Source organism: Aspergillus brasiliensis (genome assembly GCF_001889945.1).
Source record: "Aspergillus brasiliensis CBS 101740 unplaced genomic scaffold ASPBRscaffold_8, whole genome shotgun sequence".
Taxonomy (NCBI): domain Eukaryota; kingdom Fungi; phylum Ascomycota; class Eurotiomycetes; order Eurotiales; family Aspergillaceae; genus Aspergillus; species Aspergillus brasiliensis.
In genome coordinates, this window is record NW_027137449.1 from 395,353 (window position 1) to 417,669 (window position 22,317).

At 51.2% G+C, this 22,317-nt stretch overlaps 4 protein-coding genes across 4 annotated transcripts; 1 reads left to right on the plus strand and 3 right to left on the minus strand.

Moving 5' to 3' along the window:
• Positions 1–20: 20 nt before the first annotated feature.
• ASPBRDRAFT_128202 (FAD-dependent oxidoreductase) lies at positions 21–1,430 on the plus strand (the record flags this gene model as incomplete). Its single annotated transcript, XM_067618040.1, has 4 exons — positions 21–329; positions 395–592; positions 660–1,014; positions 1,063–1,430. The coding sequence occupies 4 exons, from the start codon at positions 21–23 to the stop codon at positions 1,428–1,430; spliced, it is 1,230 nt and encodes a 409-aa protein (XP_067477672.1).
• A 1,521-nt stretch (positions 1,431–2,951) lies between these two features.
• On the minus strand, positions 2,952–6,200 carry ASPBRDRAFT_56225 (uncharacterized protein; the record flags this gene model as incomplete). The annotated part of the gene is made up of 4 exons (XM_067627520.1): positions 2,952–3,868; positions 3,916–4,439; positions 4,532–4,675; positions 5,389–6,200. The coding sequence occupies 4 exons, from the start codon at positions 6,198–6,200 to the stop codon at positions 2,952–2,954; spliced, it is 2,397 nt and encodes a 798-aa protein (XP_067477673.1).
• A 1,726-nt stretch (positions 6,201–7,926) lies between these two features.
• On the minus strand, positions 7,927–9,307 carry ASPBRDRAFT_44583 (NAD-dependent epimerase/dehydratase family protein). Its single transcript, XM_067625232.1, has one exon. The coding sequence runs from the start codon at positions 9,168–9,170 to the stop codon at positions 8,163–8,165; it is 1,008 nt and encodes a 335-aa protein (XP_067477674.1). The 5' UTR covers positions 9,171–9,307; the 3' UTR covers positions 7,927–8,162.
• A 2,812-nt stretch (positions 9,308–12,119) lies between these two features.
• Positions 12,120–21,708, minus strand: ASPBRDRAFT_128786 (uncharacterized protein; the record flags this gene model as incomplete). The annotated part of the gene is made up of 3 exons (XM_067618090.1): positions 12,120–13,450; positions 13,507–21,348; positions 21,408–21,708. 3 exons carry the CDS (start codon positions 21,706–21,708, stop codon positions 12,120–12,122), a joined length of 9,474 nt encoding a protein of 3,157 aa, XP_067477675.1.
• Between the last annotated feature and the right edge of the window lie 609 nt (positions 21,709–22,317).

Consider the following 22,317-nt stretch of genomic DNA (forward strand, 5'->3'; position numbering starts at 1 on the left):
GATTTATCAAGTCATACAGTATGCCCTCGCGCACCGACTCTCCCCTCGATATTGCCGTCATCGGCGCCGGTCTCGGCGGCCTGAGCGCAGCCGTGGCTTTACGTCGTCAGGGTCATCGAATCACTGTCTATGAGCGATATGATTTTGCTGGCGAAGTGGGCGCTTCCTTGAGCGCGGCGTCCAATGGATCGCGGTTCCTGGAGCAATGGGGTGTGGATGTCAAGGCTGCGAAGCCGGTGGTTCTGAAGAAGCTCATTATGCATGATTGGGAGACGGGGGCGATACAGAGCGAATATGGGCTGGGAGACTACAAGGCTAAGTTTGGGACGGTCAGTCAATTTTCAGTCTTTGCTTTGGAATGCGTGGATAGTAACTGACGGGAGGAACCTGCTAGGAGTACAACAACTTCCACCGTATTGACATCCATCAACAATTACTCAAATCTGCCTTTGAGCAACCGGGTGAAGGCACCCCCTGTACATTGAAAGTGAACCACAAGGCCGTGTCGCTAGACGCAGAGGCCGGTCGCATTGTGTTCGAGAATGGCGAGACGGCGTCGGCAGATCTCATCGTCGCCGCTGATGGCATTCGCGTAAGTCTTCCATCAACATTTAATTGATAACCTTGGGGGATTATAGAAACTAACAACTCTGATACAGTCTCAAAGCCGCCTCGACATGGGAATCACCCCCGAATTCACCATGTCAACATCATGCTGCTACCGCTGCATCATCAGCGCCGAAAAGCTCCGCAACCTCGGGCTCGACGACTACATTGACAACGAGGCGATTGAATACTGGGGAGGATTTGGAATCAACAAGATCGTCATGTCACCTTGCAGTAACGGCGACGTCGTAAGCTGCTACTGCTTCTATCCGGCGGAGTACAACAATTTGCGCGATGATGGGTGGAATATCTCCGCGACTCCGAAGCAGCTGGTCGATACCTTTCCAGGACTGGATGAACGCATGAAGCTGTTGATGACGAATGCTGAGGATATCAAGATGTGGCGCTGTATGACCCCTTCCACTCTGTGATTGATTATTCTGCTGATGAAGATAGTGTACCGGCACCAACCATACCCCTACTGGGTCAAAGGCAAAGTATGTCTGCTCGGTGATGCCGCCCATCCCATGATGCCCGATCAGTCGCAGGGCTCGTGTATGGCATTTGAGGATGCTGGAGCATTGGGTTTGATCTTTCATCGTACTTTCAGGGAAGAGTATAGTGTTGCAGAGGGGCTACAGCTATACGAGCAGCTGCGGAAGCCGCGGGCCACGAAAATCCAAGAGGCTAGCTTTCGTGCTCGTGAGGATCTCAGCGAGCGCATTGGATGGAGCTCGTCGACGGATCGGCCGGGGAAGTTGACCATCGAGGAGGTGTGTGGGTATAATATGCGGACGCATCTGGAAGAGTTGAAGGGTAAATAGTAAATCGTGTTCTTAGAATTATGCGTGTATAAGCGAGTAATTGATGTTAGATATTGGCAATACAAGATTTAGGATTTATCAGAAGTATATAACTTCCTGGAGAAACCTGTTGAAATATATTAGAGGCGAACGATATTCCTATATCAATTTGTTTTAACTAGTTGTTATATTTATAAAGCCCCTATGCATGTGAATCTTATTGAAACGTTTAGGTCATTAGCGGGTCAACCCCTGCCAAAATGTACAGTAGAAATCACACTATGTGCCCCCTCCAAATCATCCCCAAAATGGCCTATACCCCATGGAAACCCACCCATGAAAAGATCCACTATCTTCAGACTTCGGTCACAAAATCGCGGTTACTGTGGATCAGCGGCCCGAATAAGGTTACATGACCGCGTTTGATTAGATCAGAAAATTGTTAGTAGTCCCCACAACAGTCTCAACCGTCAATACTTTTATTCTTGCGGCGGCTTTCATCCTTGCATAAACATTCGCAATTGGAATACCCACCATAAAACCGAGGATTGCAGAGTATATTCTATCTAGTACACTTGAGCCTATATACTCTCCTCTCACTCACCTCCCACCATCACACCACCGCGAACAACCCACTCCCAACAAGCCCACCGAAACAAAAAATCAAAATAAATCAGCCCACAAATCGCCCCTATCGACTACTTCAAATGGGACAACATCGACACCGACTCAGACTACTCCGAGCCCGAGACAACCACCCCAGCCCCGATTGCTCCTCTGCAGGCACCCAACCCCAAGGCTACTCCTATCCCCACTCCTACACCTACAGCTACACCCACATCCCAGCATTCTACCGATGAAATCCAAGCCGTCATAGTCCGCTGCCGCGGCGACCCCGGCCTCCCGTGGAGCGCGACGAGGATCCCCTCCACGCATCCAATCTTCAACAACACCGTACCCCCCGTACCGGCTCTCCTCAACTTCCCCGTCGTCTTCCACCGACTAGGAACCAAAGACAACGGGACCCGTGGCTGTCTCGACAACCAGGCCATCACGTACATCCACATCGACCCGGTGAACGGATTCGCGCCGCCCCAGTGGCAGAGTGGCATTGGGACGGTGATTGTGGCGCGTAAGGATAAGGAGGATCTGACCCCGGAGCATTATGAGGCCGTTTGGATGTATTGTGATATGATTTTGGATTATTTTGGGGAGGGGGAGGCGCCGACGAGGTTGTATAATCGGGAGGCGTTTGAGAGGTGGTTTGTCAAGTATCAGAGGGAGGAGGCGATGAATGGTAGGAGGGAGTGGGTGGATGTGCCGCCTTTGTATTAGGTTCGTCTTATTTTATAGGGAGATGGGGGTAGGTTGGTTGATTTGATGCTGTTGGTGATGATCATAAGTTGCTTACTTTAAGTTGATAGAGTAGATAGTTGTGCTGGAAGGCAATATCAATTTCTTAGACACTAAGTCACATACAGACTAAAAGTATGCTTAGTATAGCTCAACAACTGCAAATAGCTACATCCTACCTACTAAGCTCTAAACAAACACCACCCCCGGGAACAAACTATACCGAATCCTCGCCCAATTCCCATCCCCCCCTTCATCAGCCCACACCGTCTCGAGCAGCCGTCTCGCATGCGAAATATGTCCAAACCCCAACGTATTCTCCATCACCATCAACCGCTCCTTCACCACCATCCTCCGCTCCATGCTATCCCGACAGCTGGCACCTGCAATCACCAGCGGAAACAGCAGACTACCCTCCAGTGGACTACCATACGGAATCGCCAACACAGCCGTCACAATCCGAGAGAGCGCATCCTCCACGTCCGCATGGTGCGGATCATATCCGTCCACGATCTGATGTAGTCGTAAGCGGATTGCCCATTCGAATGCTGTTGTTGCTTTGTCTGCGTCGCTGTTTGTTGTCGTAGTACTGGTAGCCTCGTATTCCACGCGCCAGGTATCGAGCTGTGCGCGTACGTGCGCAGCAGCTGCTCGGAAGCCGATCTCGGAGAGGTCGTCGACGCGGCGGCTGCGGTGGGCGGCGAGGAGGTTCACCCGGCCGAGGTATTCTAGGAGAGGTGCTGGGATGCCGGAGATGGAGTTGTCTCCGAGGATTGGTGGAGTGGTCGAGGAGGTAAGGTCGGTCAGTCGCTCACCGGCACGTAATAATGGAGGTTTACATCGGGAGATCGTGGACATGGCGTCGAGGTAGTGGAAGAGCTGGAGGCAAAAGGTTCCTTCAGGGGTGGATGCAAGTCGGTGCCGATCGCTGGCTGCTGCTGCAGTACTGAGAAGGTTGCCTGCTGCTTTGAGATGCCATTTCCACACGCGAGAGGTGCCTTCGAATAGTTCTGTGAGGCAGAGAAGTAGGATGGTGGCGCAGGCTTCGAGGAAGGATTGGCGATTCTGGTTCGGTCGTCGGAGTAGGTTGCTCACTTGTGCTAAGGCTGCGATGGTTGGTAGTCTTTCGTATGAGATGGATTCTGCTACGTACCTCGTCCTTGACGCGCTAGGGCCCGGTCCCAGATTTGTGGGTAGATGCGTCGCCAGTGACAGCCACTCAGGCCCAATATGACGCTGGTTAGCGTCTCCGATGCGGCGGCCATCGGGAGCAGAGTCGCTAGGAATGGGTTGGAGGTGGAGTTGGCAGTAGTACTACGTGATAGGGCTCGTGACACGATATGTACATAGTGGTTGAATAGGCTGCGATCCTCGCCAGTGTGGAGATGGGGGTTGAATGCCCCGTCTGGGGACTGCATGGGTCCGAGCATCATCTCCACATCGAGCCACAGCGGCGAGAACGGAGATAGTGGATCATCGTTGACGGATGGTAGGAGCTGATCGGAAGAGCATATCGGATCGACTTCTGAGACAGGATCCGAAACGGAAGATAGGATAGCTTCATGAGCAGGTTCGGAAGTGGGAGATGTATGCGACGGCTGCGGAGAGGCGAGGGCTGGTGGAGACGGTGCCTTTGGGGTATTCCAATGGCATGGTAAGTTCAGTCGACGACAGTCGCTGCATCGAGGTCGGCTCTCATCACACTTCTTCTTTCTATTGGCTGTCAGCTGGGCGATGCAGGAGTATCTGGTCTCATAGGCGTTCCTTACCGCGCCTTGCAAGAGGTACATCCACCGCGCGACCGGGAAGCCCTAGGCCGGCGATGAGCTAGCGACGGGACCTCCGATGCAGGTCTTCCGGGCTGTTGAGGCTCACAGATGTGGCCCAGACCTGGCTGGTCAGCACCAATTGGCCTTCAGGGGACTAGATGGGCAAAGCATACGTGCGCAACGGGAGCAAGGTGAAGCACCGTCACAGCGTTGTTTCTATGCGAAGTGAGCACGATGATCCAGTTCAGACAGAGAGGTCACTTACAATCACTGCGCACCGAGCGCATACGCCACCAGAAGCAGCCATGATACCGAAGCATCTGGAGGAGAGAACAGAAGCGACGGAGGAGGAGTTATCAGCGAAGCCGACGGGGAGGGGTTCGATAAGCAGAAGAGGCCGACGATTGGATAGCGCATTGAGGCGATATCAGTGCACTCGGCAGTAGTGGCCACTGATAAGGTTGGGATCCGCATGCGGGGGACAGTAGTTCAACTCTATATCCTCGGCTATGAGGCCGGCAGTGATTCCGTTAGTTGATGTTCTTCCAAAGAGGCCAGTTGGTTCTATCCGTCGCTAAGCAACTGGCATGCGGGGAAATAGAAGCCGACGTAATACTCGATGGTTTCAAGGGGACCTATCAAGATCAGGACAGACCAATCAGTAAGAGAAGAATCGGGGATAAAACATAGAGATATATCCCGCAAGTAGCAGAGTGTTATTCCCTAGTCACTGCCTAAAGTCATAATTCAATAGGGCTGGACCAGTGGCCATCGCTTCATGTCTAGCAACTGACACATTGACCAGCGACAAAAAGTACACAAGCCAGTACGCAGTCAAGATATAATACACTTTGTACGTCCGCTCATCCATATCGGCCGACTTCCCATAAACGCAACGAATACCAACAGCCAACGCACCAAGAAGATGGAGTATCCCGGTGAGCACCAGACCAACACTGGTCAAAGTGAACGGCAAAAGGCACCTTATCCATCCCCAAGAGACCACAACCGACCCACCAGCAAATATCAGACTCGCCGTGATTCCCCTCAGCATCTTCATAGAGGAAGACCCTGCAAAAATCACAGGAAGCGTCTGGCGCTGGATTTTCCGATCGCCGTCAATATCATGGAATTCCTGGATGTGAATAGTTCCGAGGACCCATAGTGAAAGAATAATGTCCACCTTTAGCTGTGCCGACAATTGTGGGTATGTTTCGCAGACGACACTGTTTAATAGTCGAAACGAGAGAAATGTCCATAGGGCTGGGAAAATGTTGCGGAATGTCCAGTGATCAAGTCTGGGCCATACGTAGCAGATATAAATCAATGCTTCAGACAAGAGAAAGATGGTCAAGGCTTGGCCGCCAAGAAGAGTGTACCAGATGGCAGGAGAGACCGTCCAGCTGATAAGCCATCTCCATTTTGCTCCGATCAGTGTAAGACGGCCGGCTGGGATGGGCCTTTGGGGCTTATTGATGCGGTCTTCGTCAACGGAGGTAAGCTGGTTAACAATGTCCCAGCAATATTGATGGCTCACTGCGATGCAAACTATTTTGGTGAAGACGGTGAACACTGAGAAGTCTGGCGGTGGTAGTAGCCGAATGCAAGCGGCGGATAGGTATAGAAGCACCCCTGCCCCTAAGTTGGATTTCAAAAGATGGTATGTCATCACGGCCTCATTGCTGAGTAGGGTTATCAGAGTCAATGTCTGAGATCTGATTCTGCAGGACTTCATTCAGCATGCGGTCTTAGCCACATTAAAGAGAGAAGCTCTTACGATTCCATGAGTAGACATTAAATTGAGTCAAAGTCAGGGTAATTGCTAATACTAATGTGTATACAACGCGCTCGAAATATGCTGCTCCGCTACTTTGGACAGGAAGTTCATTATGCCAATCAGCTTTATATAGAACTTCGAAGTGTGACTCTGGGCAGTCATCACGTCGTTATCAGACACGCTTAGCCAGTTTCTAATTATACGACAGACCCAATCACACATCACACTCGCAATAGAAGCATTCCAAAAGCTTGTTGGGGGCTAGTAATCGAGGGCTTATTGACAATGTCTCGGTAAGCGGGACGCCTGAAACATCCTCATCCTGCAACACTGCTTATCTCTGCATGATTGACTGCCGATCGTAGCTTAGCATTACTACCGTACATATAGTCAGCTTACTCCTTATCCAGTTCTGGGAAATGATATATATCTATTTTCGCCCTGCTTCTGCCAGTCTGTGCACTGTCCCCTTCCAAGGATCCCGCGATATCCGATAACAAAACTTTCGCCGAATCTTATGGTCATCATCTCAGCCACGTTTCTGATGGTGGTAAGATTGATAGCCGCGGTTCTGCTATGTCCTGAGCTGCCCACGCTTTCTGTCGATGTTCTCGCATACAGATTTGACTGGTAATATGAATATCTGTCTTTGCTTCTGTCGTCCCCGCCACTATCTTTCCTCGTGGCTACATCGCGCGTATTGAAGGTCATCTGAGCTGTTATTCGAACAAGATATTCTACAGGACCAGAGTAATCCCGCCTTCCAGCTAGTTCACTCACGAGGTACGGTGTTTGGTTGGTCTGCGCTTTATCTGACGTTATCCGGGGCCTACTAAACTCAATCACGCAATCTCACTGCATAAACAGTCTACACTCTCTAGTTGATCATGAGCCACTAGCAAGATTACTGCATGTATCTCGTATTTGGTCCATATGATGCAGGGACAACAATAGAGAAGGGCGTCTACACATGCTTTATTTGGAAGTGGGCAATCAGAGTCTGCTAATGTGGCCCCAAGACGTACATCTAAGACGAACCCTGGAATGAGCTTGTCAGATTCATGAAACACTGGTCTGTGGAAAGAGTTGGAGTCGCGTCTTGTGCACTGCTAGTCAGACTGGAGTCCTGACTTTCTGTCACAACAGCAGCCACCCCGATTTCACAATCACGGCCCTTTCGGCTGCACAGAGAGCCTCATGCCTCCGCCAATCCTACATTGTCTAATGGCTTGCGGAGTCGGGGCCTAAGGCGTGGTATGTGGGATACAACAAAACAGTCCAGGAGAGTTCATTCATATGATATCCTTACATGCTCAGAATAATTTACGGATGCATACTGAAGCAACCAGAGAGACTGGCGACACAGAAGTTGCGGAGATAAGCAGGAGTTCGGGGAGTTGGCCATCCATCTCCACTAGCGCGCAAGTGCTGAGTTGGCAGGCTGACAAACCTTAATTGACCCCTCACATCCCACTTCCACGTTCATCTGCCATTTGGCTGTCCATCAGAAATTTGTCCAATTGCTGGGGTCTATTTGATCATGTGCTTTCTGATTTGGATGGTCTAGATCGTGTTGGTTGGCATGGACTATCATTAATCAGGGAACAGGATCGAAAACGACAAATGTAAATAGATGAGGTTATATGGCCTCACGGCTAAGACAACGACATTGTACTTCCAAAAGTGCCGCTTTGGAAGCTTTTGGTTGGCTAGATGTGCTCCGCTGTTTTCTCAGTCTCCTCGTATAGTTCATGCGTCGTCGTGTCTAATCGACATAGAATCATAGTACATCTCTAACTGAGCTTAGAGGCGAAAAGTAGGGAAGTTGCTTCTGCCTATTGTAGATAACTCCCCTCATCTCTTGGTATACACCCCAGTACTTACAGCGTGATAACCCTTCTTGCCCACCCGAGTAGTCAGCTCACTCCTCCACGGCTCGCCACGCGCCAGCCTCTCCAACGATTTACCAAATGTATATTTCGGATCCCACCCTAGCTCTTTCACAGCCTTGCTAGAATCATAGACTCGATCGATCCTCGCAAGATGCTTCCACCCTCTCTTCTCAAAAATTCCATCCACTTCAGGGAAAGCTTTCGCAATCACCTCAGCAGGACTCCGATCCAAATTCTCGAGCGTGCTTCTATCGTTGCTAAAAGGCGGCGGAGCGCTTATGATATACTTCCCCCAGCGGATATCCCTGGCCTTTCTCATGGAGCAAACAGACGCGCTGACAATATCTTCAATATCGCATCTGCGGTACGCTAGTTCCAGCACCTTCAAGTTCTCATCGCTCATGGCCATACGACGGTCTTCATCATCGTCTTCCTCTGGGAAAAAGCGACTTGTTCGAAGAACGAGAACGGGCATACCACTTTCCTTCTGTACTAGCGCGCACATATCCTCGGCTGCGACCTTTGTCACGCCGTAGATATTCTTCGGTTCGGGTACGACCGACTCATCGATCCAAGCGGCAGGGAAGCCGGGCTTCGGGTTCAAGGCCCTACCGAAAGCGCTGGTTGTGCTGAAGAAGATGAAGCTCCCGATCCTATCTTTGAACTTGGCAGATTCTTCAAGAAGGACTAGAGTGCCCGTAACGTTGGTTGAGATGAAGTCTTCCTTGTTATGGCTGCAAATATGCGGCTTATGCAATGTTGCCGTGTGAAGAACATGTTTGATAGGGTTGTTGCGGAGAATAGATGCAATGAAGGTGCGATCGCAGACAGAGCCCACGACTGTCGTGGTTGGAGAGGGAAGAATGTCGATGCCGAAAGGCTTGTAGCCCATCAAAGGCAGGCTAAGCATTAAAGCCGTACCCAGATGACCGGCTGAGCCAGTGACGAGAACGTCGTACGTTGAGGACATTGGGAAAGTGTCGGCGCCTAACAAGCTCTCTGGGATGATTTACTCTAACGAGCGGTTACTGATACCATATAAGAGCGTAAAATAGCTCAGTATCTGCGGAGAAGGATCTACTTTGAGACATTATCGCTTAGGGTCCGTTCTATCAAAGATTTGTTGATAATATTGTGGGGATGTTAGGAAGATCGGAATATGTGAGTCATCCGAAAGCCCTGGATGCCGCGGCATTTCCCGATCGGGCGGGTTCAGAGAGAGTGTCTCACATCCAGAGATCTCAGCTACCGAATCAACTCTATCATGTGAAACGATGATCAAGTATGAAACTAGTTTTTCATCTGATCTTGTATTGTTGAAACGATTTTCCGTTCAGAATGAGATTCGAGCGAACGTCAATCATATCATCCAGCTGGTGGACGAGATACTCTACTATTCACATGAGGCGGAGAACGCGGCGGGCCCGCTCAGGTCGAATTGCTCGATGGACTCGATCGTGTCGTTTCTCTGCTTGCCAAAGAAAAACCACTGAACCCATGCTAGAGACCCACCGGCCAGTGGATCTCTACAGAAGTTGACAGAAGGGGGCAACGGCAATTCCCTAGCCCTCGCCATTCAATCGCGTCTGGTGCAATATGTTCGGGCCAAACTTGATGAGGATCCCAGTCTAATCGACAAGAAACGTGAAAGACCACTTTTAGACTATGTCCTTCGCCCAAAGAGAAAAACGCCGTTAGCTCTCTCCTTTCATTCCCAGAAAGAAGACATAAGCGTTAGTGCTGCAATGGTACAGCTACTCTTGGAGCGAGGTGCGAATCCGAACCAGCTGATCTATCTGTACGACAAGCAGACGGTGTGGGAGTTGTTCCTCTTATCCTGTTTCGAACACGCGGAGTCGGCACGTGAGAGGTTAAAGAGGGTCTAGTATGAGGCTGTCTTGATGATGATTGAGCACGGAGCTAGGCCTCTTCACAATAAAGATGTCCTGGTAACTGTTTCTGCGCGCAAAATACGAGGTACGGATTTGTTCAGAATGATATTTCCGCCGAAGGAGTCCAGCGCTGCTCTGAGGAGGATGCGGGAGATGGAAGTGCTCACCTCGCGTCAATCATGGTCCGACTGGATAGGGAGCTCTATTTTCGGAACAAATCAGGGCAGGCACATGCACACCATTATTTCAAATCGAACAAGTTCCCGGAGGATTGACGTTCGATTGTTCTGCAGAGCAAAAATGACCTTTGTCTTGGACTTTGCACAGAATCCACGGCGGGAGCAGTTTCGATGGCATTTCTCGAAGCAAGATTACCTTACTTTATCAACGCGAGATGCTGACTGCTCAACGGGCATATAACAATCATGGGGAAGTCCACATCGCAATATGAAGGTGGAATAGAGAACAAAATAAAAAGACAAAAACATACAATAGAAGGTGTATAATATCGCTGGATACTAACTATAAATAAAGTCTATAATATATTTTGGTAGGGCCAGCCTGCAGAGAATATCTATATATTATTATAAACAATATGTATAATATGTTAAATATGATTTATCCCATTTCCTTTCACTGATAGATTCTTAATAGATGGAAATATATAGATAGATCCAGCTATTTACTTTTTATTAACTACAGGAAATGAAAGCTTGGATCAAGACTCACTATTTTAATAGTAGTCTATAAATTGGGGCCCTCTATATAGAGTGACTGGCTTATAAGATATAGTTTTTTTTCTTTTTTCCCCCTTAAATATCTTCCTACTATATAGTACCTGGGTCTCCATTCTCTGAGTTTAGCGGTTTTATGAGCGCCTTCATAGGCCTATCTAATGTAGAGAATTTAGCATGAGTAGATGCCGGTGAGGCGGAATTCTGGTAGGTAAAGCAGAAGGGCAGACCTGGCGCTCGTGGCTTCACACCTTATTTTCTCATCTTGGCATTGGCGAATAAATTGGTGAGCAGGACGCTTGAGGTTCTGTAGACCATAACTATTGAATATCACGGTAGTTGAATCGTGCAGCAGGGATGGGAAATGGATATATATATATATGAAGCATCCCACTCTGTAAATATAATGCCTAATAAGTTAACCAACAAGGAAGTCATTCCATTCTCATTCAACAGGCGAGGCCTTTACCCGGACTCGCCCACTTAAACAGCATGACGTGAACCAAAATTCGAAATATTATGATTGGAGGCATTGAGAAGTCTACATTACATTTTCTTGCTTTTGTTTGGCTACTTCCTTTGACCGACCTTCCTGTTGAAGCGCGCAAGGAATGTTCCATACTGCTGCCATTGTCCGTCCCATTTCCACCTCATTATATGTAAATATGAGATTCTCCATCGCCTCGACTATCTCTACGCCCCGCCCTCCTATTCCCCACCCCTCTACAACTAATATCTAGGATCTCAAAAACCGTATGGCGCAAGTCAATCGTGATTCTTGTTAGGAGTCACCTGCTGGCGGGTTTCAATGGGTTGCGCCTGGCGCTGATCGGAAGGTTCCTTGGGGTTTTCTGTACGAAACTCCATCAATATATATAACCGTGGGCGTTGGGTTAATTCCCCCAGTGCTGGTGATTGGCCACATGTCCTACATCGTGAACCCCACTACTGAGAAGTATTGTTGTATTATTATTTGTTGGGCTCTAGCTACCAATCTCTCTACATTGCTATTGCAGTCTAGCTAAGTGCAAAGTGAGATAGGATCTTTGAAAGGCCTTATGAATAGGCTTATAACAAGGGAATAAAATGGATGTAATATCGGGAAGGAACTTGACAGTATTGCCATTCAAAACCTCTATGATAAGAGGAATCTAGAACTACATTACTATATTGAAAGAAAGTTGATCAGGTCCAGCCTGAAGCCAAGCGCCAGTCACCCGAAACACAAAGAAGACTATTCCGGCATCAAAACGCATTTCCTACCGTCCCATCATCCTGTTCGCTCGAGACATCTCATCGGGCATTTCGAAGGCTCAGCTGCATGGTCCGAGCTCTGCCATTGAAATCTTGGAAGTCCGCCATGAGTAATAGTTTTCCGTCTAGGATCTTCCCAAGGTGGGTCTTGTCAATTTCCTGCCCGTCCTTCCGTATCTGTGACATGAACACCTTGAGAAACCTGAGGGGGCTTTGGGTGAACTTGGCTCCTGCCTGTTGTTGATTCTCCACGATGAACCCATCCGCGGCGACAACCAAGCCCTCTGGTGCGGCAGTAGACGCAACCCCCAGGAAGCGGCATATCTCACGATACTCGTGGTACGACGAAATATAGAGCTGGCCCGCAAAGAGGTTCAGTTGAATGCGTAGGCTCTCCGGGACTCGCAGGGGCGTTGTGCTTAAATGTCTCGGAATCGTGTACAGATCGAGCTTATCGATAGGGTACGAACTCTGGTTCTGCCGAGGTGCATATAGATGCAGCGTTACTGCGCTAGACCCGCGAATGTCCGCATGAAGCTTGTCCGCTTCATATGGGCTGATGATCACCATGTGCCCTACGGGCGTTCCGTCCTTGGAGGGATGGCCGGGGCTCATCAGGACCCATTCCACCGCACGCTGATAACTATCCCGGGCAGATGATCCAGGCAGTCGGACTGTTCTCGCAAAATCAACGGTGACAAGGAGCTCCGATGGGAACTGGGCCACATCCAGGTATCTCGCCGCCGATGTATCTTTCAACACCATAAACGCTGGTTTCACGGCGTCGGATGATGCATCCAGGTGTCCAGTGGTCACGAACGAGAGTATATCAGGATGCACAGAATGCGGTTCCGGTTCGGCAGGAGCCGGACGTTGAACTTGTCGTTCCTGCTCAATTTCTGGGGCTAGCTCTCGCTCCTGCTCTTCCTGGAGTTGCGCTGCCGAGAGCTTCACAGTTGCAAACTCCCGGCATCGGTCCAGTATGCGCCGCGCGTCCGCATCGTCCGGGCATTGGGAGGAAAGAGAAAGGCCATGATTACCACCGGGACTATACCGCTGTTCAAGCGACTGGGATTCCGGTTCCAGAAAACCCTCTGCCTGAGATGTTGATATCGAGGTTTGCCCGTCCTGTCGCAACACCCGCCACTGACGGGCCTGGGCCTGATATCGGTTTCCCTGCACGGCCCACAAAGGTATGCTGCGTTGCATATCGTCCCAGGTTTCCGAAATTGCCCAGCGGAGCACGTCTGCTACGGTAAGATCAGATTCGTGGGTCCTCCCACAGAGAGTCAGAATCTTGAACTTGATCTCTTCCGGTATGCAAAACACGACCGATTGTCCTTTGCCTAATTTCCTCATCCTCATGCAGGCTGTGAATAGCTGTTAGTGAGACGTGCATTGGACCGTTCCATCGGGGCTCCCTCACCTTGAACCAGCTTGTCTTTCGTGATATTCGGTCCCAGCGTCACCGCCGCCCGGTAATTCAGGGGTAGCTGCAGATCAATCCCTCTCGTGTGTGCTTCGTCAAGGAACACAAGGCATTGATCGAGGTGTCGTTGGAAAGGTGACGTCTGCAGCGGTTCGACGAGTCCAGTCCGATCTACCACGGCAATATCGTCGTCGTCGTTGATAAAGACCACAGCCTGCGTTCGACCATCATCACGGACCATCTCCAACCAGGTCTTCGCAACATCCAGGTTACTCAGCTCTAATATCCGAGCTCCCACGTCCAGAATCACGCGTACGGGTGAACTCAGTTCCGCCACCATATCTAGAAGGACCTGCGCATCGGACTTGGACAGGTCATCTCGGGTCGGAATCAGAGCAATGCCAGTCTCTGGTCGGAGGAGATATTCGAGAACTAACGCATTGGTGTGGTTCTGGTCAGGTAGATCCAGCTGCTCCACACTGAGTGGAAGGGTGACCCGGGAATCGTTGGTCCCGCTGAAGCCGACGGTGGGATGGCACTTGACCTCACCGATATCCCATCCGGACGAAGATAATTTACTCGGAAACTCCCTTAGGCCTTTGGCGAATATCATATGAGCCAGGAAGTAATCGATGGCTCCCTTCGCGAACCGAAGACAGGGGAAAATGCATTCCACGCATTGGAGCCGGTCCTGGAGATTGACGCCCACTAATTGACGATAAGCCGGGGGCAGAGTCGGGGCATCATCGACCCATATCTGATACTCCGCGTCAGCTTGATCCGATCCGACCAGATGGTCGAATGCTCGAAACAGGTCCTCGTCGCCGAGTCCCTCATAGTAATAGCTCAGGCATGTCAGCACAATGACAACATCGGGGTGACTGAATTCCGCCCGTGGTGCCGGATTATCCTTGGCACGATACGGAACCGCCAGCCTTGTAGGAGGTTGCCGGGAGTGATCAAGTCCGTAGTTGACTCTCCAGCGTCTTTGTCCCAGGCAGAATGCCAGAACGTTGCCAGCCAGCAGACCCCGGAGTAGTAGGAGAGGATCCCTCGTGCTGTCGGCCCCTAAGCCAGACGCATCTGGGTTTTCCACTGCAGCAATCTCCGGTTCTGACGGGTCAGGGTTAAGGCAATAAGCGATAGCCGCGCGTCGTTGTGCTTCTGGCTGCCTTGAGATCGGCAGTTTGTCAATGCCGTGGTGGAAGATATGATCCGCAATTCGTTCAAACAGCTGATGTACGGCATCCGCTCGGAGCAAGCGTATCCTGGGGAAACTTCCTGGATGCGGCTCCTCCACCTCAATTGACCGCGGGAACTGCATCTTGATAACGTGAGCATACTGCCTCACCAGGCCGAGCATCTCTTGGATTAAAGTCCACCTCTGGGGACTGAGCTCCAACGGACGCTGGGCCCCCATCGTGTAGATCAGCTCGAACTTCACACTGAAGTTCTCATCGCTTTCATCCACCACGTCTCGCGAGGAGGTCCTGAAGAAATCCAGGATTCTCAGAAGACGTACACCAACCGCCTCTTTCCCTGTGATGAAGCACTCGAGACACATCAGCTTCAGGGATAAGAGGTGCTCGGGCTGAACGAGGAGCACTCCGCCCTCCGCCATGCAGTCGTGGCACATCCATTCGATCTCTTCCGCCTCCGGTTCCCCGATCCGCAACGAGCGTGACACGGGGAGATGATACACCCGCCGCCCTAGAAGGCCCCCCAACTTTGAAACGAGCATCTGAAACATCTGCCGCGACTGGGGCTTAGGGACAATGATGCGAACTAGGCATGAACGGTCTGCGAGCGCGGCTGCCACGATGGGAACGATGACGGAAGACTTGCCCTCGCCCATATTCAGTTGCATGACGACATTCTGTCCGGGCTGCGCATTTCGCATGCGTCGCGCGATCTGTTCCTGGACGTCCCGAATCAACACCCCACTCTCGATCTCCAGCAGCAATGACTCGGGGAAATCCATTGGGTTCCAGTTCGTGTGACCGGGGTTCTGCAGTTCGCGGGCTAGATCCATGCGATGACCCATCACGTTGACGAGCCTCTTCGCCCGCTGGAGGGCCGTGATGGAACATCCATACGCGACCAAGCATTCCTTCCAGGGCTCAGGCAGGTGATTCCAGCGTTTGCGTGTCAGCTGATGGAGAAGAAGCTGTGATGATGATACCCTCGGCCAGACGTGGATATTGGCAAATGTTCCCAGGATATTGCGCTTCGTGTGTGATCCGGGACGGACCTCTCCTGTCGTCGTATCGGAAAGCATCATCCTCGACATGATTGCACGGCTGATCTTCTCATGGTGCTCTTGGCAGCGATGGAAATGATCGGATATGACGGTCTCAAGAACGTTGTCATCGGGCAAGCGATGATCCATATGCTGGATACCCTGCAAGGATGCCATACTGGCCCGCAGTCTCTCAATGTACTGCTTTTGGAATTGAGATCGCGCTTGTGATCCTAGGGCATCGACCAGGCTTGAGAGATGTAGATTTTGGTCAGGAGTAGTGCCACTGCCCGACCAAGGTGGTAGAGTGGGCGGTTCCATTTCCATCGCCGGTGGTGGACCAAGAGACCCGTCCACTATGTCATCCACGGAGATGAAAGCACGCCGTCGGTCTGGGGGGCGTTCCCAGCACCGGCAGAGACATGGTGGGATGGTGATGGGTTGGATCGCTTGGGCGGCGTAAACGGCTGCAATCCTATCAAGATACTGCCTCAGCTCTCGGTTATCGAACCAAGTTGACATTGCTGCCTTTGACACTTCCATCGCTTTTTGTGTGTCGAAATAATCTGCGAATGGCGGCTGTTCATCAGATAGGGGATGTGAGGGATATCGGGTCGGCCACTGTCTCTCTAGGCCGGCTATGAAATGACCGAGTGCCTGTTTCCGCCTGGTCTTTCTCAGCTTCGCCACGCGCGCATGAAATGTGCTATACGACTCCGCTGGTCTGGGAGAGAGGCCATCTTCGGGAGTCACGCTCCGGCTTGCTGGATGGATCCGAGTCTTCAGTTCGGTGATGTCCAATTCGAAACCTTCTTGTGGCCGGTATAAACCCTGTGCTGGTAAGGTCATCGAGGCCATACCGGGTACAATGTACAACGCAGCAAGAACGTGCAAGACAATCATGTCTATCTTCCTGGAGAATGCCAACGTCGACAACCACAGCATTACCGCATACCTGTTTGGGCGAGCCGTCTCCGAGCAGAGAAGCCAATGGATACTGCACCACTGACGGGAAACAAACTCGCCGGTCTCCGTGAGCCACATCGCATCGTACTTGATCCGCGTTGCGTCGATCGAAGCACTGACTCCGTGCACTGTGCTGGACTGCGTAAGAAACCTCCAAAGACGTGCAGCCAAGGAGTCAAGCGTGACGTCCTCGGCAGAGGGAATATCTTCGTAGAGAATCCTGCAGAGAGTGAATACGCGCGAACAGCGTTCTGACTGGTATTCCCGGCCCAGTCCTTCATACAGACGGTCATCTGCGTCCGTGTGGTCTTCAGCGCCGAAACCTGAGATCCGGAAGATCGAGGAGCGAATGCGATCCCGCTGCAGGAGGTCTGCATTCAATGCAGGTAGCGATGGCTCCGTCCCCGGTGAAGCCGCATTGAATATTCTCATCCGATGATGTTGACCAAGTATCGCAGCTACCTGGCCGTGGAATTCGTTATGTTGAGCCAAATAACCTAGGATGGGATCCCATTGAACAGTCTGCATTACACGCTCGTCGGCAGGGTAATATCTCCTCTGTGGTGTGAGATGCGCAAGCTTTTCTAGAATCGAGATATTGTCCGGCTGTAGTTGATTGAACGACCGCATCGATGCTGAGCGAAGGATAGACAGAGACTGTTCGGTCCCTGTGTGCTTGGTCAAGGGGTCAGGGATGCAGAATGACGTGACTGCATGCAGATAGCACAGTACCAGTTTACTCTGCAGAGTCCCATTGTCCGTCAAGCAGCCGATGTCACCGTTTATGAGATACACATGCACGCTGGTTGCTGCCTGCCAACCCACCTTGACGGTGACGTGGCCACCGTCTTGCTCCCATGTTATCTGACCTTCCGGGATCAGAACCCTCCGATGATGAGTTTTTCGGTCCAGCAAAACGAGCTTGTTCCGCAGGCCGATCAGAGTGCCCACCGACTGATCAGGATCGACGACCATTCCGCGGTACTGGCGAGACTCAATTGACGGTTGACCCGATCGCAGATTAAAGCCCAGCCGCAGGCGGGGAATCTCGATCTCCAGCATGTCCGATTCGTGGTGGAGTTTGCAGTGCAGCTTGGAGGCCTTTTCGATGGGTTGAAAGACATCAAACAAGGCTCTCGCTGTCTCGCTCCCCATACTAATTAACGAAACATTCCCCTGAGTGAGCTGCCAGTGATTTCCCAGCCGGGTGCGCTGCAATCGCCAGTGAGAGGCCGGTGATGGCTTCCATGGGTCATTAACAGGACGAAACTCGATATACTCGCAATTGGTCTCGTACCAATGGGCGTATCCCTCCACGAAGGCATCCGGTAAAGCAGCCGCGAGAAGCCTCGGGGATACGAATTCCCAGACTCTACTCCCCTCCACGGCTCGAATGCGTAGATCGAATCCACTCTGCTCGGGGACGGTCTGTTTTCCCAGGTAGATCGTCTGGCCCATATGCAGTCTCTGGGCGGAGTATTCCAAGCCGGAAAGATCGCTAGGCATCACTTCCACCAAGGAATGCCCAAACAGGGATTGATATGTTTTATGGCGCTCGAACTCCGAGGGCAACCGCGCCAGGGGACGACCATTGATGAGCAGCTGACCCGTGAGAAGGTTAACGTACACCACGATGCCGCTGGTACCACCGAATTCACCCATCATCTGGGCGTGCAGGCCACATTGAGTGCCACTCGAGGCTGCTGTCCAGGGAGATCCCGGTCGATACGCGGCCCAAGTCTGCTGGATCGCTCGGTCGAGAGCGGTCGTGCGGCCATGGACAATGTTGTGGGCCAGAATGCGGTGTCCCCGAAAAGCTATGTTCTGCCATCGATAGTAGAGAATTGGCAGTAAACAGCTGGATACCCTATTTAGAAGGCCTTTTCGGTCATGAATGATCATACTGCATTGGATGAAAATGGAGGCATCCACATCGTTCCAGAGCATTCGCTCCAAGTGGCTGTTCTCGCAATCAAACGTGCCGACGCACATCAACGCGAGATAAGCGGCGGAGGCAATCAGATTGTTCCTGTGATCATTGCTGTCCGTAGCACTGGCCTTCTCCCCAACAGTCATCACCCAGTTGAATGAAATCTGCCGGAGGCCATCCAGCTGCTCTATGCATTCGTTCTGAATGTGGACCGATGGGGAGCAGGCCAACACTTTCTGGGTGAGAGCGATCAACACGCTCAGCTCCTCTGCGGATTGCCAGTTTTGTTCGATTGCCGCCGCTGTCTTCTGGATCTCTCGCAGTAAAGGCGCTACAAACGAATCATCGTTCAGAACATGATGGCCTTCGCGCAGGATCGGATCCATGAGTGATGGCGGCCCTGCCTGGTGCATGATCTGCAGGGTAAAAAGGCACGTTTCGACCTTATTGAAGACCACGGAAGGTGCGGCGAGCTGCCGCAGGATGTTCTGCCACTGGATATGGAAGCCTAATGGCATCGAGCAGAGCGCCTTATACTCCCCCAGTGACATGTCCTCGGGGCAGGTATGTTGCGATGCAATGACCGTATTGGGTGACGGGCCGTCAGGTGTCTCTGCTGGGCGGAAGAGAAACGGCTGCAGAGATGAGCTGGATAGCGGTAACTTGTACGTGCATGCCGTTGCCATCGTATGTGTTTGGACCAGGTTGTCAGTGAAGCAGTGGCGGGCATTGTCGAAGTATTTGAAACGCAAACCGTTCGCAAGACAAACGTCGCTCTCGGATACATTGATAATGTGGTTCTTTCGCCTGTGAGTTCCTTTGTGGGGTTTAACTTGGGAAAGAAGGCCAATCCTTGGGGAATCCACGACCGCGGTAAAGAACATGGAGAGGCCACTGTAGCTGCCTGGTCGGTACTCAGCTCTCGGCGTTTCTTTCGAAGCGTACATGATTCCCAAAACGTCAAGCAAAATGAAGGCAGTGAGATCTCGCCAGTAGGCAAATGGTCGGGGCAGTTTCAACTCGAAGACCGTAGATTCTGCTTCCAAGGGATTGGAAGACAAAGGCCATTCATGAACACCAATTGTAATCTCTTTCGCAGCGCGGTCCAGCCGGCATCTCTGGCACGAGTGGCTATGACGACGCTCTGTAAAGCGGAACCGGTTATCGACTATCTCATCGTAGTAAGTGCATTCAATCTCATCACGCCGAGCACATAAGTCCCTGTACTGCTGATGCTTTCGGTGCAGCTCCACGATCTTGGCAGCCTTCTCGGATTCCGCTCTTTGTTCAATGGTGGCAAGTAAACGTTGGTGTTCAGCGGACTGCTTGAAGTAGCGCACGGAAAAGGAGGAAGGGGTTCCAAAGTCGGTTAGGATATTGGAACCTCTGTACTGGACGCCCTGGTGACGTTGACGCATGTAGCTTTCCGCGTGTGCCAACCGGGTAAGCTGGGGTTGCCGAGGTAGCAGGAGAGACTGGAATAGATGGATCGGAATACAAGTCTTATACTGGCGAAGCAGCGGATGAATATGGACGGCGGATTTGTCGCAAGCTATCCAGAGCTCCAGGATGGTGAGAAGCATGGCTGACAATGCCTCGGGATTAGAGGCGTACGATTTGGATGCAATACTATAATAGGCATTGACTAATCTGCTTAGCCGTTCGCAGGTGTCTTCATAGCCAATATGTGTCTCAGTCCAGGATTGAAGATTCAATTCAACCCACGCTTCGAAAGCAGCAAGATTGTAGATGTGATAGTCGGGGTCCGTCAATCGGAAGAGCGATGGGAGCTCTGCAGGCTCAAATTCTAAAAATCCAGCCTGTGGGTGGGCATCTGGCGGCACTGAGGCGTCTTGGCGGGTTCTGATGCTCTGCAGCCACTCATCAAGAATGGGCAGTGAGCAATTCGTGTCATCGTTAAAGTTGAGTCGGGCCAAGGAAGACATGTCAGGTCGGCAGGCGTTACGGGCGATGATGCTGCTCCATCTTTCTTCGAGGACGTCATTCGCTTGTTGAAGGGAACACTGGACAAACGGAAGCCAAGCATGATCATCCGCCAAATCAACCTTTCGTAACCGGCGCACGATTTTAGAACTCATGATATACCGGCGCTCACTGCTTATGCCCCTGGGACAGCGGCGGAGAATGGAACTCATGTAAAAGATCATGAATTCTTTATACAGGTCAGCTGAGATCTCTTTGCGCTGGCAGAGCCTCCGCATGACCAATTGGATCGTAACTCGAATCTGGAGCCAGAGGGCGGACCGTCTCCAAGGTTGCAGACTGTTGAGCCACAGGACTTCTTCCCTTGTGTTCTTACAGACCTGCAAGCTGTTCACAGTTCTGCATTGTGGGCGCAGGAATGTCGTGAACAACTCTGTAACCAGCATCGGATTGGTTGTATCCCGATTCTCGTCGTGCTCCTGCTGCGCCTTCTTCACTTTTGGCTTGGTTCCCGGGGCAGGCTGACGGCTCATGCTCTCCAGGGCGTGCGCAATGGTAGTTTGCATATTTGGCTCGTTGAAGATGGCTCGATCCAAAGCAAAAGTTGGCCCAGGAAATTGGCGTTGTAGTCGACCCAATGTGGTGTTGACGGCTTCGTTCCGAGGCGATAGTTCAAACGTCTCGACATGTATTGAATCGCTGTGCCTGGTCATTAGAACCGCAGCATTCTGGCAACGAACATGCACAGGTAGAGCACCTCCTACACAACACGTTGTCAGTTAACATTCCGGATGTCAGCTAGGTTATAGCTGGCCATACCTGCATTGTCCAATTCTTCTAAAGCCTTTCGAAGCTCGACGTGATTCACGTCCCCATGACAATCGCGCGTCACTCTCAAACGAGTGAGCATCACTTTGACACTGTCAACAACTTCTCTCTCCTGCCCATGACTATAATCCTGAAACAGAGCAAGGGCATCAATAACGCTATCGAGCAGAGCACTTTCATGTGTAGCGTTATAATCATCTTCCTGTGGCAATTGGGGGGGCAGGAAGACGTGATGAAGTAAATATATGAATTCCCTGGTCGATAGACTGGGTGCAGCGGACAAACCGGACATTCTCGACGGCGTGTAGTATTGAAGGACGATTCAAGAACTTTTGCAAGTAAAAGGCTGCTTGAATGAGTACTGTAGACCGAATGTACGGCCCAGTCTAGTGCCTTTTATCCATTCCAGAAGCCAATACAGACGTAGGAGTCATTTTCAGCGTTTCCAATATGGAGTGGTAGGCTGCCTCGTATAATTTGCAGAATCCAAGGCGTGCCCCTCTAGCCATGTGGTTGATCTGCCCCTGCCTTGAACGAGAGACGACTGTATCCCTCACAGTCTATTGACCAGAGTCGTATGCTTCGCAAGTACAGGCTTTGACGTCTTCGCCTTTGCTCACGTACGTTGCCTCCTCCATTTTACGGCGAAAAGTCTTGGCTACCCAATCTCATTACGACAAGTGTGTTTGAGCTTCCTCCTGCATTGTCTTCCTCCTGCATTGTCTTCCTCATGCATCGTCTTCCTCCTGCATCGTCTTCCTCCTGCATCGTCTTCCTCCTGCATTGTCTTCCTCATGCATCGTCTTCCTCCTGCATCGTCTTCCTCCTGCATTATCTTCCTCCTGCATCGTCTTCCTCCTACATTGTCTTCCTCCCGCATTATCTTCCTCCTATCCCCCTT